General features: G+C 36.2%; 1 protein-coding gene across 1 annotated transcript in view; it reads left to right on the forward strand.

Moving 5' to 3' along the window:
* LOC145667027 (serine/threonine-protein kinase 32B) overlaps positions 1-16,416 on the forward strand; it is a 736,066-nt gene that overhangs the window by 544,597 nt on the left and 175,053 nt on the right. Inside the window, exon 5 of the mRNA XM_081734719.1 lies at positions 8,819-8,856. Within this exon, the coding sequence (XP_081590845.1) occupies positions 8,819-8,856 (38 nt within the window). The remainder of the gene's footprint in view (positions 1-8,818; positions 8,857-16,416) is intronic.

The following is a 16,416-nucleotide window of genomic DNA, read 5'->3' on the forward strand; positions in this document are numbered from 1 at the left end:
GGAAAGTCCAGTCTAAGAAAAAATAATATGCAGAAGTCAAAAGTCTTGTTCATTATTACCTTGTTTTATGTTAAGCATCACATTCCAAGAATTTGTTTCAGGAGGCAAAAACACCATCGATAGCAGCTTCTATCGAGAAATCACGAAGCAATAGTCCAATCAAGCCTGACAATGATCCACATCAGGCTATAATTAATCAGCTCTGACAATAAAGTCTGCTTTACGGTGGTTGTACATTGTCAGGCGATTTTTTTTTTTTGGCCAGAAATAGGTCACTATGACCAGCCTGTTCACTAGATTTGGCTCCAGTGTCTACTTCGATTCCCAGAAATTGAAACTTCAAGGGGGCAATATGTTTGAGGATGTGGAGGGCAACAAAGTGACTGTGGAGGGGGAAGTGGAGGGTATCTAAGAAGATTACTTCTACAACAGTTTCCAGTCACTGTACTGAGTGTATCGAGAGATAAGGTGGATACTGTTTACCCTCGGATATTAGGTCTTTCGACACTTCTGCGCATGACAGAAGTAGAAGATTCCACTACAAAAAATATGTATGTGTATGTACGGACAAGTGTTCGTTTTGTCCTGTTGGAGCGACTCTGGTGGCGAAAGAAAGAAGGTTGGAAGTTTAAACATAGTTGGCAAGCTACGTAAATTGTTTCCATGTCAGCAGTACATTTTAGTCAGGCGATGATGTCACGCAGTGAACAGGGCGCGCGCATTTTAAATGTAGCCTATCGTTGTGTTTGTAGCGGCTTCGATATTCGGTTGATTGCGCCAACGACTCACGGGAGGACTTAAGTTATTGTCTTTCTCTACAGTAGACATACGTTTGTGCTTGTGCAGTTTACTGCATTTTTCTAGTTTCTTCTCTTATCTGTTTCGTGTTTATACTTGCGTGAGCGTTTGTGTGTGTGTGTGTGTGTGTGTGTGTGTACGTGCGTCGTAAATTCCTAGTCATGCCCTACGGATAATAATCACCGATTATCGTGCATTCAGTGATGGAAGATTACATTGATTTCATTCTCATATTATTATTTATAAATGGCAATATCTTATCAGGTATAGATTTACTGTGCCGGGTTGGTAACACTGTTCAAAAAATGCCTTTACCGCTTATGCGAATAACCAACGTGTTCCTTCCTTTTCTTTTTATTACACTTTTGTCCTTTTATTAAGATAGACTCTCCTTGGCATTCTGCCAACTAGAGGTCTCAGCCGAATAGGCAAACAGTACGTAAAAACCTGAAGGGATATTATCTTGGTATAGATAATATTTTTCTCTTTGCAAAATCACTTCTGGAACTTTATTGCCGCACATGGAACTTTACATCGTAAATACAGACACTAAATTGTCTTTAAAAGCTATTAAATATAAAAATATAGTTCCAGGCCCGTAGCCAGCCCGAAAATATAGAGTGGGCCCGGTGGAAGTTAGGGGGGGCCCGATCCAAAAATATTAGTTCATCCCATATTATAGTTCATTTGCAAGCCTGCCGTGAAACTTTTAGAGAGGGCCAAGAAAAATTTAGGGGGGCCCGGCCCCCCTAGACCCCCCTGGATACGGGCCTGTATAGTTCATCTGATATTATTAGACTTCCAAATTATGCATAAGTGTCGAAAGTCTTACAGAACGGTTATGTTATCTTCCATCCATCTGTCTATCAGTTGACAGGTCTCAGAACAAAATCGATAAGAAATATCGAGAAATGATTTTTTGTAATCCATTCAACGTTTCAAGAATCATTTATATCTACACAGTTAACCCAACTATTCAGTCCGGAAGTGGTTTAAATTAACGATTTCCGGTTTTAACATCGCTCCCCATATAATAGAAACGGTAATAGATAGCAATTAGCGATTTTTTTCAATCGATTCATGTGTGAAAAGAGCGTCACACCGCATCTCCAGCAGCAACACTCCACGGAAATCAACAGTAGTTGAAGTTTAGTAATATTTCCGGTTTCATTATTGATTTTCCATAGAGCAAAAAACGGTAAGATATATCGAGAAACGATTTTCATAAGGCGGCTGAAGTTAGGGGGGCCCGATCCAACCATATTATAGTTCATTACCATATTATAATCCATTTGCCAGTCTATCGTGAAAATTTTAGGGGGCCAGCCAAAATTTTGGAGGGGCTCGCCCCCCCTAGACCCCCTCTGGATACGGGCCTGGTTACATTTCCTCTGTTAACCCTCTTTCACAGAAGAAGTGCTAGAAATCAACTATTACCCTGATAGCCGTAAAATAAGAACGGCAACAATGACAAGCGGTTTCTAATAATCGTTTTAGCGTCTCAAGAGAACATGTTATCACCAAACACTACACTCTGCCAAAAACTTCAAGTGGCGTAAATTTACTAGTACTTCCGGTTTCAATACTTATTTCCGTAAAGCGAGGCAGTCGCAAAGCGCTTTTACAGTCACACATTGAGAGTCAGAGGGATGAGTATAATCTCGACTTCTATGTATCTGGTGAAACCGGAAGTTGCAAAACTCTATGATTTTTCGGTTCCAATACTGATCGCATAATGGATGAAGATAATTGACTAGTGAATATGCATAACGTGGCACACAGCCCTTACTACTATAAAAAAGACATACGGCCCCATCGAAATCGAAACAAAATTATAAATTCTATAGCAATCAAATTGCAAGACAGAGAAAAAGGTATATTTGTATTTCACATTACTAATATGAATCTAAAATTTAAAGTTTCACACTGTATTGCTTTTCTGTAGAACATTTTTAATTTTCTGTAGAACATTTTTCTGTACATTTCTAATTTTGAAAAAAGTATTTTTATCATTGTTATGACTATTATTGCTTCTTTCTTGTTGCAGACTATTTCGTAACTTGAAATTTTAAAATATTATTCAATCCTTTCGTCAAAGTAAACATGTATACGAATTACCTACATTTGTGTTTTAAAAGAAAAATAGATATGTTTGTTCGTTCGTTATTTAGTGATCCTCCTTCTTAATGAAAGGTTGGATACAGTTTTCGAAAAACAAAGTGTATTTTTAACAACTTGAGCCCTATATCTGATTGCAATTGTTTTCTATTTTTTAAATTAAAATGAAAAATAAGCATAATGATTTACTACGGGGAAAAACCATTGATCGAGCTTTCTTCTCTGTGAGAAGGATGTCAGTAATCAGAAAATAATAATAATAATAATAATAATAATAATAATAATAATAATAATAATAATAATAATAATATAATGTGCGTCGCGAGAATTCAAGTTACCCTGAAGTGTGCCGCAAGTTGAAAAAAGATTGGGAAACGCTGCTCTAGAAACATCACAGGAAGAGAAAAATAATTGCAATAAAGAACAAGGGATAATATAAAATAATAAAAAAGAAATATTCTAAGTAACCCCAGTTTACGGTACTCAATAACTTTTTTTTAACAACTCTCCAAGATTTTTTAACCAAAATTAGAAATCACTCTATTTTTTTTTATCATATGACTGAAAATTAAGGAAATTATGAAGTTTTAAAATTTTCAAACGGCCTCCATTTTAAAACCAGTATGACGGATCGGATTCAATATTTGTAATATGAATGAACTGACCGAATTTGGTTTTAATCCATTCGCTTTTTTTAGACAAGTTACTGTACCCAAGAAATGGATTCTACTATTATAGAAAAAGATGCATATCGTGGCAGTACGTATATTAAAAATTCCACACAAGCTTATTACAAACCAGATATTATTAAGTTGTCGATGGCAAAAGGATATGATAAAATGGGGGCTCGTGAAAGGAATTAGGTTGAGAACCACTGCCATAATCACATTTGTATAAATTAGTTCAATTATTTACAACTGACAGTGAGTACCACACAAAAAATAACTTCACAATCTTTAGTTTTATTTGCATCGTTAATCTACTAATCACGTTGAAAGAAGAACCGGTAAAGTGGAATCAGCTGTTATCAATAAAGGCAAACAAAGAGAAGAGAATTTCGCTTTTTGATGTTTCTAAATTTCCCAAACTCAACCCCTTGCAGAATATAAAAGAAACAAAGGAGAAAAGATAATCTGCAGCATGAAACAAAATAATGATCACGAACGTTAAAGGGAGAAAAAAAAACAACGGAAAGCTTTTGCAATATTGTGAAAGACGTATTTTAAAATAAAACAACGCAGAAGTGCGGAATTAAAATATAATCTGGAACATGCGCTCCAGCTGCGTGGGTGGTCCGGGGCTCCAACACCCACACAAATAATTTTGAGGGTTCGCCCCACCCACAACATTTTGTTAGTATGATAGAAACAGAATAAAGCATTTCTTATTTTTCGTTATCAAAAATAATAAGCAATTAAAAATATTTAGATGGCAGTTAACATTTCTAACCTCTAAAACAGCGTTTCCCAACCAATGTGCCTCGGCACACTGGTGTGCCGTGAATGGGCCGCTAGTGTGCCGTGAGGAATCGAAACAAAATTATGAATTTTGTAGCAATCAAATTGCAAAACCTAGGGGAAAATGTATATTTGTATTCCACATTAGTATGAACCTCCAGTATGAATCTACAAATTTTAAGTTTCAAACTGGGTTGCTGTTCTGTACATTTCTATTGTTGAAAAAAGTAGGCCTATGTGTTATCATTCTTATGACCATTATTGCTTCTTTATTGTTTCAGACTATTTCGTAACTTGAAAATTTAAAATATCATTCAATCTTTTCGACAAATTACCTACATTTGTGTTTTAAAAGTAAAAGAGATTAGTTTGTTCGTTCGTTGTTTAGTGATCTTCCTTCTTAGTGAAAGGTTGGATAGTTTTCGAAAAAGAAAGCGTATTTTTAAAAGCTTGAGTTCAACATTTCATTGCAATTGTTTTCTATTTTTAAATTAGAATGAAAAATAAGCATAATGATTTACGATAGGGGAAACCCAGTGATCTATAAGTGTGCCGCGACATTTCAAGTAACAGCCGTAGTGTGCCTTAAGTTGAAAAAGGTTGGGAAACGCTGCTCTAAAACATAATTGTTTGTTTCAAATGTGTGTAAATGCAGCCAAGGAACACACTCCCCCTCCCTTGCCTGTCTCTGATCTAGTCAAAGGTAGTCCCCACAATAATAATAATAATAAATGAAACTATATTGTGAATAGAATCGAGCACAGCTCTTTATGACAAGTGTTCGTAAAATATTTTAACTAAAAGGAAATCAATCAAAAGATATCGAGATTCCCCTGAAAACATATAACACGTCGCACCTTTGATATGCACCCACATAAATTTTGGAAAGTCGGCGCCGTTGATCTCGAAATTCTATTTGTTAGATTAGTGTTATAAAGTAAAATTTGTCTAGATTAGCTAGTATTGACTCCGCAGAAAATTTTTTTGTTTTATATAAATTAGTAACTAAAATTGTATTTGCACACAGATTTCCATGTTGCAAAGCCAAACTTAAGTAACATGCTGATGAAGTCCAAATATCTGGCTATCCTAAGGGACAGCGTTTATTGCTTTTGAAAGCGGTCCCGTTTAAATAGTTTCAACAAACGAGAGGGTTGCGGTGTTGCCACGTCTTTGTACACATTTAACGTCAGTACATGTCATTTTGTACACCTGCTCGAGCTGTATTGCGTCTGTTTAGCTCCAATCTTTCAGCACACCGCAACGTCCTGTCATACAGCCTTCGTTTCATTAGCCTAGCCTGCACGTCATGACTTGTGCCAGGGGCGGATCCACAGGGGCTATCGGGGCGATTGCCCCTCCAGAAGAGGAAATTTTCTTATTTTATATGTAAATGAAACCCATCCCAGAGTTTGGAGCTCTTAAAAGTACCTCTAAGTAGCAGTATTACAACCCACCGCCCCTCCCAGAAGTCCGTCCTGGATCCGCCCCTGACTTGTGTCGTAGCTTTAATTTCTCAAATAGCATAAATACGAAAGATGCACAAATAACAATCGTATTGCATAAGAAAATATGTGCAAAAGGAAAGAAGAAATGTAAAGTAAGCTAATTTCCTATGTTTTCTTTAAACACTGTTTTACTTGTAACCACGTCGCCGAGTGTACTAATAAGCTGGCTTGATAATAATTCTGAAAAAAGTTTACAGGGTATAAACAGCTTATTTGAAAGTATTCCTAGTAACTAATGGAACACAAAATGGGAATTTCGAGTTTTAATTTCCCTTTTCAACAAAATATTATAGATAAATAAGCACGAATAATATTAATTAAGATACTAGGTATGATCAAAAAGTAAAGTGAATGTAATTGCATATCGTAACTTATCGACGTTTTGTCCATTTCAACTAGTAAGTCCGGTGTCCAAACGTTTGGGACAATCAATGCCGAGTTGTGACGAGTTGTGACTTGTCAGTTGGCTTCCAGAGGCAAACAGTGACGACGTGTTAAAAATGTCTGTCGCGCATCATGGGTTTCGAGCAATGAGTAAACATTAAGTTTTGTTTGAAAGTGCATAAAAGAGTCAAAGCAGCTCACGAAATGTTAAAATTAGTGTATGGTGATGGAATGGTGATATTGAAGACTGTTTAGTAATACAAAAACAAAAGTGATATGAGCGATTTAAAAGATACGTGGTCAGGATAATGGCTATCATTGTCATATTTCTGTCTCCTTATACTGGAGATCACTGGCCCTTAGTTAAAGTAGTTTCCCAACTGCTATGTGCTAATATGTATCAAGAAAATGACTTGAAATATACAATTAACCCATAACTGGCAATATATTAATAAAAACCTTCAAGGCATGTTAACTGTTTTAGTTTCAAGAATAAAGATGAGTAAGATTATAATCACTAAAGACCACATTAACCCTCAAAACTTGATGAAGATTTTTAGATAGTGTTTAAAGGTTCTCTGAAGTCTGAATATTTGGAACGTTCTACAGAACTGAGCCAAATACTCAGTGGGACAATATTTTCTTCACAATGCGGTTGGTTAGCGCCGTGCGCTAAAAGAGAATGAGTAAGATGCATGTCCCATAGGCAAATGAATCAAGATTACTTGATCTCGGCGATTAGTACACGGCACCGACTGCAAATTACCCAAAGTAAGTTCAACAATAAGGAGCTTATTTTCATTAGCCCCTCTCCAATTTGCTTACCAGTGACAGACATACTACGTTGCAGGAATAGTTACTGGCACCTGAACACTGAAGAGGGTGTTCCAGTGTAACTTCTGTCAATATGACGTTCTTGGCTGCTGTGTCGGCACGTTTATTCCCCTGAGTTTCGACATATAATCACATTCAGAGATGATGAGGATACAACCCTGTTGCTGACAGTCACGACTCTAGCTTTCATTTCGTAGGGGACCAAACGATAGAGCAGAGCAATTTTCAGAGCAACTATTATTTTGTGCACCGAAAGGAATAATTTTAAATTACTTGTCCTGCATTACAATATATCATGTCTTGGAGATGGGGGAGGGAATTGCCCCTTCACAAGAATATGTTTATTAGATACATTATGCAGGGTTTTAATAACACTTTACTAGTGAGTGCAGATAAGCTTACAACGCAGCGAAAGATGAAACAGACTGTGGAGGGCAAAATGGACTACTGTTAGTTCAGCTATGAACATGAGCCCTCCCCGCTGGTCTAGTGGCTAGCACGTGCGCCTTTGGTATACGGGGTTCCGGGTTTGATTCTCGATGGGAGAGCGTTTGTGATTTTAACTGTCCTCGATGTTTGTGTGTTCTTGTTCCTATCGTTTGAAGTGATTAGGAAAGCCAGTTAAACGAGTATAGCAAGTAAAATTAGTAATAAGTAATTCAAGTAAGTTACTGAGATACGTTCGGTGAGTCAGTTAACTTTATAAAAAACATACTGAACACAGGTGATAAAGTCTAAATTCTGAACTGCTATTGTGTGTAACGAAAGCACAGCTACTAGAATTCTCACTTTTGATCCATCCGTATAAAATACATTAAAATCATAGTACTGTTCTGTTCGACTATAAAAGAAAAAAACAATTTTTGTTGTTGAACCTACCATCGTGAAACAATTGTGGGACAGCTTGAAATTATGAGTAAGTTTGCTCAGGCCAAGAAAAGTAGCGTTGTGATGTACTAACGACACACCACTTAGTTGAACGTGGGCCACCTGACCGATTAGGCCTTAACCCTTTCACAGAGAAAGTCGACTCTTGTCGACAGAACCAAATTTCCTTAACATGCGAATGTCGACTATAGTCAACGTGTTAAAATTTGTTTGTCCGTATCTTGGCTTTGTCGAGAGTAGTCGCCAAAGTTGTACCGTTCATTTTTGTTTGTGTTCTATTGTTTTCGATAAACAATAGAAATCACACAGAAAGCCTTTGGCGACTACAATCGACAAAACCAAGATACAGACAAATTTTAACACGTCGACTATAATCGACATTCGCAGGTTAGGGAATTTTTTTCCGTCGCCTTCCACAGTGAAAGGGTTAATAGTACCATAAACTACGTTATGTAAGAAGGAATAACTTTCTATAGAATCTTTACGTATTGTTTTTATTGAGCTGAGCGAAGCGAAGCTCTTATACTCGGGTTAGCCGTTTGGTTGTCCGCGAACTCCTCCTAGACCGTTTGGCCGATCTCAACCAAACTTAGCACGCTGATAGAGTATGTCGTGCTGAGTGACAACATAGGTCGAAATCAAAAATCCGATGTACCATCGAGGAATAATCACCGAAAAACGCTTCCTGATTACGTAGTTTAAGCTCGCTCATCTCATTTCATTGCAATCGGGTATATCCATTGCATTCCTAGTTTAAAATTATTCATATTTATGGATTATCTCATTTTCTTGCATCCTGATCCTAATATTTTTATTTTTTCAAATTTCCAGGGACATCAAGCCAGATAATATTCTGTTGGACGAAGAAGGTAAATTTTAGAAAATATTTTTACTTTCTTTTTAGTAAGTATATTCTAAGTATTTTAGTTAAGTATATCGTATATAAAATAGTGAATATCATTTCAGAATGTGGAAGTACGATAGACTACCAAATATTCGGAATCTGGTACTCCAGCCAGAAGTAATAAATATATGAGCTCCTGTTTTAATAGAGGATAAGTGGGGCGCTGGAATAAATTTATCAGTTCCGTTTTTAAAAGTCGGATAAGGAGAAGACAAAATATTTTTTCAGTTCCAGTTGTAATAGATACAATGTAATAGGCTATCGAAAACATGGGAAAAAAAATTAAATTTAAAGGCCCATAGTCCAAAACTACGAGACTTATCTTACCCGGGTCAAGACAGAAAATATTGTGTGCGCTATCCAAAAATACATATTTCAGAATCCTAAGGTACTCGCGCAATAATTTTTATAGAGGCAGTTTGGCTACGAGCACATAATTTGAGGTACCCACCAACTGCCTCTATATAAACATTGTTCCGGAAGTATCGGAGGATTCTGAAACATGGATATTTAGATAGAGCACATACTAGTTCTTAAATAAAGTCTTGACCCGACTATGGTAAGTCTTCTGGTTTTGGAGGTATGGACCTTTAAAGTTCATTTTTTTTTTCACGAAACGATAGGCTATAACTACGAAAGGCAGCATTTGTGCACCCTGGTTGGTATATACTTTTCGTCTTATCTTGGTGGCAGGAATCACCTCCCAAATGTTGTCGGTGTTGTTTTGAAACACCCTGTATAAATATGTAAAACTCATTATGTACAGTGTTAAATTGTTTAAATATGGTAATTACGTTGAGTACAATGTAGTATTTTGAATTGATTCTTAAAAATTAAAACTTACGCTTTTTGACTAGTGTAGTTGAGAGTGACCAAAATAGTTTTTACCCACTGTAAAAGCCTTAATAAAATAGATAGGTGCTCATCAAGAATACGTGGGACTAACAACGAAATCGTGTTACGCCTAATTGAGCAATAATGTTAGTACTTTACGTCCTAAGATATAATTTATCTGTTTCTAACAACACAACTTCTTTTCTCCTTTCTGTATCTACGACAGGACGAAGAAATGAAGCGTACGTGTTTTTCTTTCAACTGAACTGCAAGTGCATCTCTACAATCAACAGTACCAATTCTGTCATAAGCTGACAGTTCAAGATTAACAGTTTCTTTCGATCACGAGGAAGCCGCGGTGGCTCAGTGATAGAGCGTTCACCTTTGGTGCATGGGGTCCTTGGTTCGATCCCAGCTCGCGCCAAGAGAACTTTGTGGTGGACAAACACCGTGGGTTTCTCGAGGTTCTCTCATTTCCTCCCACTTTCTTCATTCATTTCTCATCATCACCGTCTGTCTCTTTTAGCCTAGCCGGCATAATCGTAGGACGTAAAACTTAAACAGAAGATATTTCCTTTCGATCACGGTGAGCAATTTAGTGAAAAGTACAAATGATTCATTAGAAGAATTGGTTCATTTTTGAAAAGAACCATAGATTCACTCCATGATTCGTTTATAAGAATTGAATCGTTCATGTTCAACAGAATACTAATTTAGAATAATTAATCATTAATTAATATCAGCATCTTTTGATATTTGATTTGTAACAGAAGGACAATGGGTTGGAATTTTGACATGGAAGGCATGAAATAACCATTGCAATTGTTATAATATAATCCATATCTCATTATCTCTTAATGTTAGATACGTATATATGACGTAGACGAAAGAGAGGGCTTACGGTAGTTCACCAAACCCTCTACATAGTATGAGATAAGTCCTAGAAAATATCTTAGAATTTATCTGAGGAAAAATGTTACGGCATATCTCGTAGAAAATACCACTGCTCTTTTGTGCCATACACGTAACTACACTGCACTTCCTACTGATATTGATACTAGGTGCTATATTGTTAAATTGCACACCTCTACAAAAAGCATAAAAATCAGAAGATAAATTAGCAAAACATACCTCATCAGTCCCTGCACCAGTCTTCATTTTGTATTTTTGTTGTTTCACCCACATATGGTTGGGCGGGAGAAAACAAATTTGTCTTCACTTTCTGTCACCTGATGTTACTTAAATCGAAACGTAGAGGTGTGTTCTAAACAAGAGAAATCTCATAGGATCGTTCAGAAACTAGGAAATGACATGCGATCTGATGCCGTTGAGATTTCGACTCTAGGAAAAATCGTAAGATATTTCCTACGATCTAGCCTATAGTCTATAGCAGGTCTAACATGCCCATACAAGCACGTTCGAATCTCACGTGATACTTCTGTTCACACGTATTCTACGTAAGAGATGCAGGAGAAACAACACTAAAAGATGAATAAATTAATAAGCCCTAACTTTGTCAGAATCACAACAACGTGACAGTTATGGTGATTCTCTTGTACGACTGAGCTCCTCCGTAGCTAAGCGGTTAGCGTACGTGCCTTTAGCGTGGGAGTCCCGGGTTCGATTCCCGGCGGGAGCTAATGTGGTTCGGATTCCACGTTAAGCAGTAGGTCCACGTCTCATATAGCAGGTCCTGAACGGGACGTTAAACTCAAAATCAACTCAACTTAACTCTCTTGTACGACTGGAATAGTGTAATCCTAGAAAATATCGTTCCCCAACATCAGATCATTAATTCACAGTATATTTGTTCGTTTCTGGAACGCAACTTGCGACCAGCCTTTAGAAAGAAGCGGCGATACTTTTTGCAAATTCATTTTGATGGACAGTGCTCGGCCGCATACAGCGCAAGGTGTGCGTCATTTGTTCGATCGATGAAGTGGGAAGTGCTGTACCATCCGCCCTATTCCCCGGGCTCGGACTCTTGTGACTTTGATTCGATTTCTAAGATGAAAGAACCTCTTTGTGGCATTTGTTTCAGAACTATCCAAGATATTATTAAGACAGTAGACCGGTCGATTAGAAATATCAAGACAACAGGTGCTGCTACAGGTATCTAACGACATCCACATCGCTGGCAAACGGGATATACACAATTCTTGTGACTACATTGAAGGACTGTAAACTTTTGTAATCTATTTTGGTATCAGTTGTAGATAAATAGTTGCCACTATTAAAGTTCCAACCCTCGTATATGTAATAGGACGAGATGGTAGATGCACGACGCACAGCATTTAGCCACTAATGAAAGCTGACTATCTTCTGGAGAAATATAGTCTACTGGAAGGGGGGTGGGAGAAAGAATGCAGAATGGCAAACATGAATTCTTTTGCCCACTCGCAATTCAGTTGAGAAAAATTGCTTTGGAAAATATGAAACTTGAAAGAAAAATTAGTTCGTTTCATTCCAAGCACGTCATCTTGCGTCATTCTACAGATAGAGACTAACATTTAGTGGATAAAAAATTCACGGTCTGTTGCTTTCAAGAATACAAAGGAGATAGATGCTGCAGCGGAGTTTCGAAAGAAAAACACATACAAACACCCTTTAAAAATAGGAAGAAAAAAACAAGTACTAAATATCATAGTGAAGGAACATATTTGAAATGAAAAAACATATCCTAGCAACATTTACTTGTCCTTGAGTGACTTAAGAAAAAAAGAAGAAATTGAAGTAAAATTTTCGTTCTTGAGATTGTTTCTTTTGTTATACTAAGTACCAGTGCGCGTAATCAAAATAGGTGTAAAAAGAAATCATTGTACCTGAGTATTTCATGTGAATATTATCTCTTTCTCGCTCTCTCTGGAAAATTCAACTTTTTAAAGAAGGCTTTCTTCAAACATATCTTGAAAACAGTGTTATCAACTGATGAATAACAAATTATCTAACCCATGGTTTCGCAACGTTGGGGTTGCGTTCCCTAGGGGGTTCGCAAGAAGGTTTTGTGGGGGTCGCGCAAATAAGGAGAAGTAGTAAATATAATTAGAATTTAATACCGGAAAGCATTTTTAAATATTATTGTGGATTTTGTTTTAATAGTCATATTTTTTTTAATTCATACTGTTACGAACAACAAAATATAGGTCTACTAAACATTTTCAAAAGGTGCAGAGTTGTTTAAAAGTCAATTTAAATGAAAGATTTACGACATGAAACTAATGAGAACTGCAAATTGAAATACCAGAAAAATAAAAATACAACAAAACTTGCATCTTGAAGTACAATTAAAATTGAAACCTAATAAGATGCATGCTATAATTTCACTAATACAGCAATGTCTGGTTCAATCTTCGTGATGCACATTATTAAGCTATTTTCAACTGATAAGCGATTTCTTGTCTTTCTTTTAATGCTCACCATGGAAGAAAAAACACTTTCGTACAGATACGATGTAACAAATGGAATTATTACTTTTAAAGAAGCAGATACCAGACCAGGATATGCTTCTCTCCTCTTCAGCCAGAACTTTTCTAAGTTTTCGTTACTGAAAGCCAGTTGCAAGTATCTGTCGCACGGTTATTCTATTAGTTGGTCAAGAAGTTGTGGACTTAGATCAGCTACTTTGATGGCCCCTTCAGTGAAGGAGTTTAACATCCATCTTGAACCAGCACCTTCATCCTAGGAAATATAGATATTACTGTTACTGTATCTACTATCAGTGCCGTGCCGTGGAGGGAGCGAGGGATGTGACGGCCCCGTTTGCCGAAGAAAGGGAGGCGCAAAATTCGGAGGAAGTGTGTTACTCACGTTAGCAAAATGCATATGAACATACTATATAAAATGGAAGGAAAAAAGCAACAAAAAATGCTCAAAATCAAAGAAAAGCAGGATTTATTTTTGAAAATTTTCTTTCGCTTCTCCCCACCCATAGTGGCGCTTCGCACCTTATCTGTCGACCTCGCCCATATATACGGAGGCGCCGTCGCATACTCTAGCCCCGGGCACTGATTTTCCACGGCACGGTACTGTCCACTATATACAAGAAATGGATTCTACTATTATACGTAGAAATAGATGGATATCGTGAGATCTCCACAATAGGTATATTAAAAATGCCACATAAGCTTATTACAAACCAGAACTTGTAAAGGGGTGGGGGGTCGCTGGTACGATAATATGATAAAGAGGGTCGTGATAGCAATTAGGTTGAGAACCACTAATCTAACGTACATAAATAGACATGAATTTATTGAAAAAAAGGGGGGACCGTTGCCATAGAAACCACCGTTTCCATAACAACGAATCCCGTCACGGCTCGTCAATCTAAAACTGATTGAGGGAAAAAGAATCTGCAACAAATGTGATGCACGGAATAAGTCGTGAGTGGGAACCCTTCACCCCTGGTGGGGATATTCATGAAGCTATCAGCTTATGTCTAATTATATTGGAATATATTACCCATTTCTTAATTTCGAACATACTAGGTTCGATCGAAACGAGAAAACTCTTTATCGGACTTCTAAAGAAAATAAAATAAAATAAATAAATACATGACCGTGTTTATTACATATAGAATTCCCAGTCACGACCCCCTTTTCAGTTTTATTAAAAATAGAAGAAGAAGATGAAGAAAGGAAGAGGAAGATAGAAGAGGAAAGAGGTAAAGAAAGAAGGTGATAAAGAGGAAACTGTTACTGGATATTTTGAAAAATATGGTAAAGGGAAAGTGAATAATTATCGAATTGGGATCATTTCCAATAGCTATTGGGTGAATATTTGGTATTAAGGTAATCAAAGGTAGACACATGTTAACCCATACATCCCCGACCTAGATCCATTTAACCCCAACTACCGAATTATCCCAATCTAGCTCTGAGATAGATGAGAAAGTTCAATTTTACCGTTTATTCAATATTTCCAGAAGTTCTAGACTAATATCCAATATTTGAAAAAATGAACGACGAAGTTGATGGCATGCTAGAATCGACCACAGAGGGAAAGAAAAAAAATCAGAGTATCACATATTTGTCGAAGATTTTGACTTTCACAGTTCTCCCATGATGATCATTTGTTCAGGCTACTTCGGTCCTTTTTACTTCCTTCATAGAGCCAACTTAAATTAAGTTAGTATTGACATTCAATGACTTTAATTGCCAACTACCATTAATTATAATAAGTCACACATATATGTCAAAATAATTGGTGCACTTAATACTAAACCTACATTTCACTCACACACACATTCATACAGGACAATGTATACTTCAGGTTGTATTTAGTTGAATTAAACTAACCTAACTACATTTCTATAGACATTTATTACATTTCAATAAAAGAAAACTTAGTTTGACATAACAGGAAAAATTTAATACATGAAAAGAATGTTTCATAAGCATGCACAGAAATCCGCTACTTTCAACAAGATCAAATAACACATTTCTCTTTCTAGATATATTAAAAGTTGGATTACATAAAAAAAATTCGACAAAAGACGAAAGACAAAAATAAAGAAAAAAAAAATTCAAAGGTCAATATATTTAAGATTCAGTGCAATGAATACATATCATTGCGGGAAAAAGAAAGCAAAAAAAAATATAATTGGTTAATCATTCTTAAAAAAAAAACACTTTAGTAACATTTTATTGAGTCTCTGTCCCAAGAGGAGACATTTCGACAATTTTATGAGTCTTTGTTCTCACGTCGATAATAACTCCTTTTTCAACTCTCTTTTCGCACTGTGATTTGTGTCCATGAGAGTATTTAATTGTTTTTGTTTTAACTATAGACAAATAGTTGCTTCATATCACATATATATTTATATTTCTCATTTCGTCACTTGACGCACTTGATATAAAATTTCAAAGTTTATCAAGATTAAAGAAAAATTATCGAATCCAGTCACAGACATTGGGAACATATTTCCATATTCCTGTATTCACACTACTAAATTATTAACCTAATTTCAGTTCGTTGAATTTAAGATCACTAATTTTTTTCTAGTATAGATCGTGTAGTCAAAAGATTTCTAGTCACTGAATAGTTAGGTTTCCGATCGTAGAGGAAGGATTTGTTTCATGGTTTACTGATAGAAGGATTCGTTGGTGGGGCACACTGTTTCGTAGCTTACTGATTTCACTATGATCTCGCAAATTAAATTTGGATAAGGATTAGGGTTATTCTTACTTTTCTTACGACCTGCTACTTGTTTTATTTACATGCAGTATTTAACATGATATTCAACTTTAATAGTCACAAACATCAATAACAACTCAACAAAATGTCATTTATTACAATTTACGCGGTAATGCTATATATCACAAATAGTTGGTCGATATCGGGTGTCAAAAGTCTATGGCAACCTAAAACAACCAGGGTAAATACCGAGCCCATTACATACATACTCGCATATATATATATATATTCATATTACTCAATATAATAAATTTCACTTTAATATCCATCGTAGTATTTCGTCGACATTTAATATCTACATAACCTTTTTATATTCGATAAGTATTCATATTTTATTGGCTCAAAAACAAAACAAAAACCCTGACTATCAAAATTCACTTTTTTCCCTCATAAGGTTGCAACATTGTACTTTATATGTCAACCCGATAATCAATAATCATTCTCAATTCACTAAAGATCCGCGTATAAAGAAATAGTTGGTGTTATTTAGTAAGTTGAC

The sequence above is a fragment of the Thermobia domestica genome, chromosome 12, assembly GCF_964235325.1.
Source record: "Thermobia domestica chromosome 12, izTheDome1.hap1.1, whole genome shotgun sequence".
In the NCBI taxonomy this organism is placed as follows: Eukaryota; Metazoa; Arthropoda; class Insecta; order Zygentoma; family Lepismatidae; genus Thermobia; species Thermobia domestica.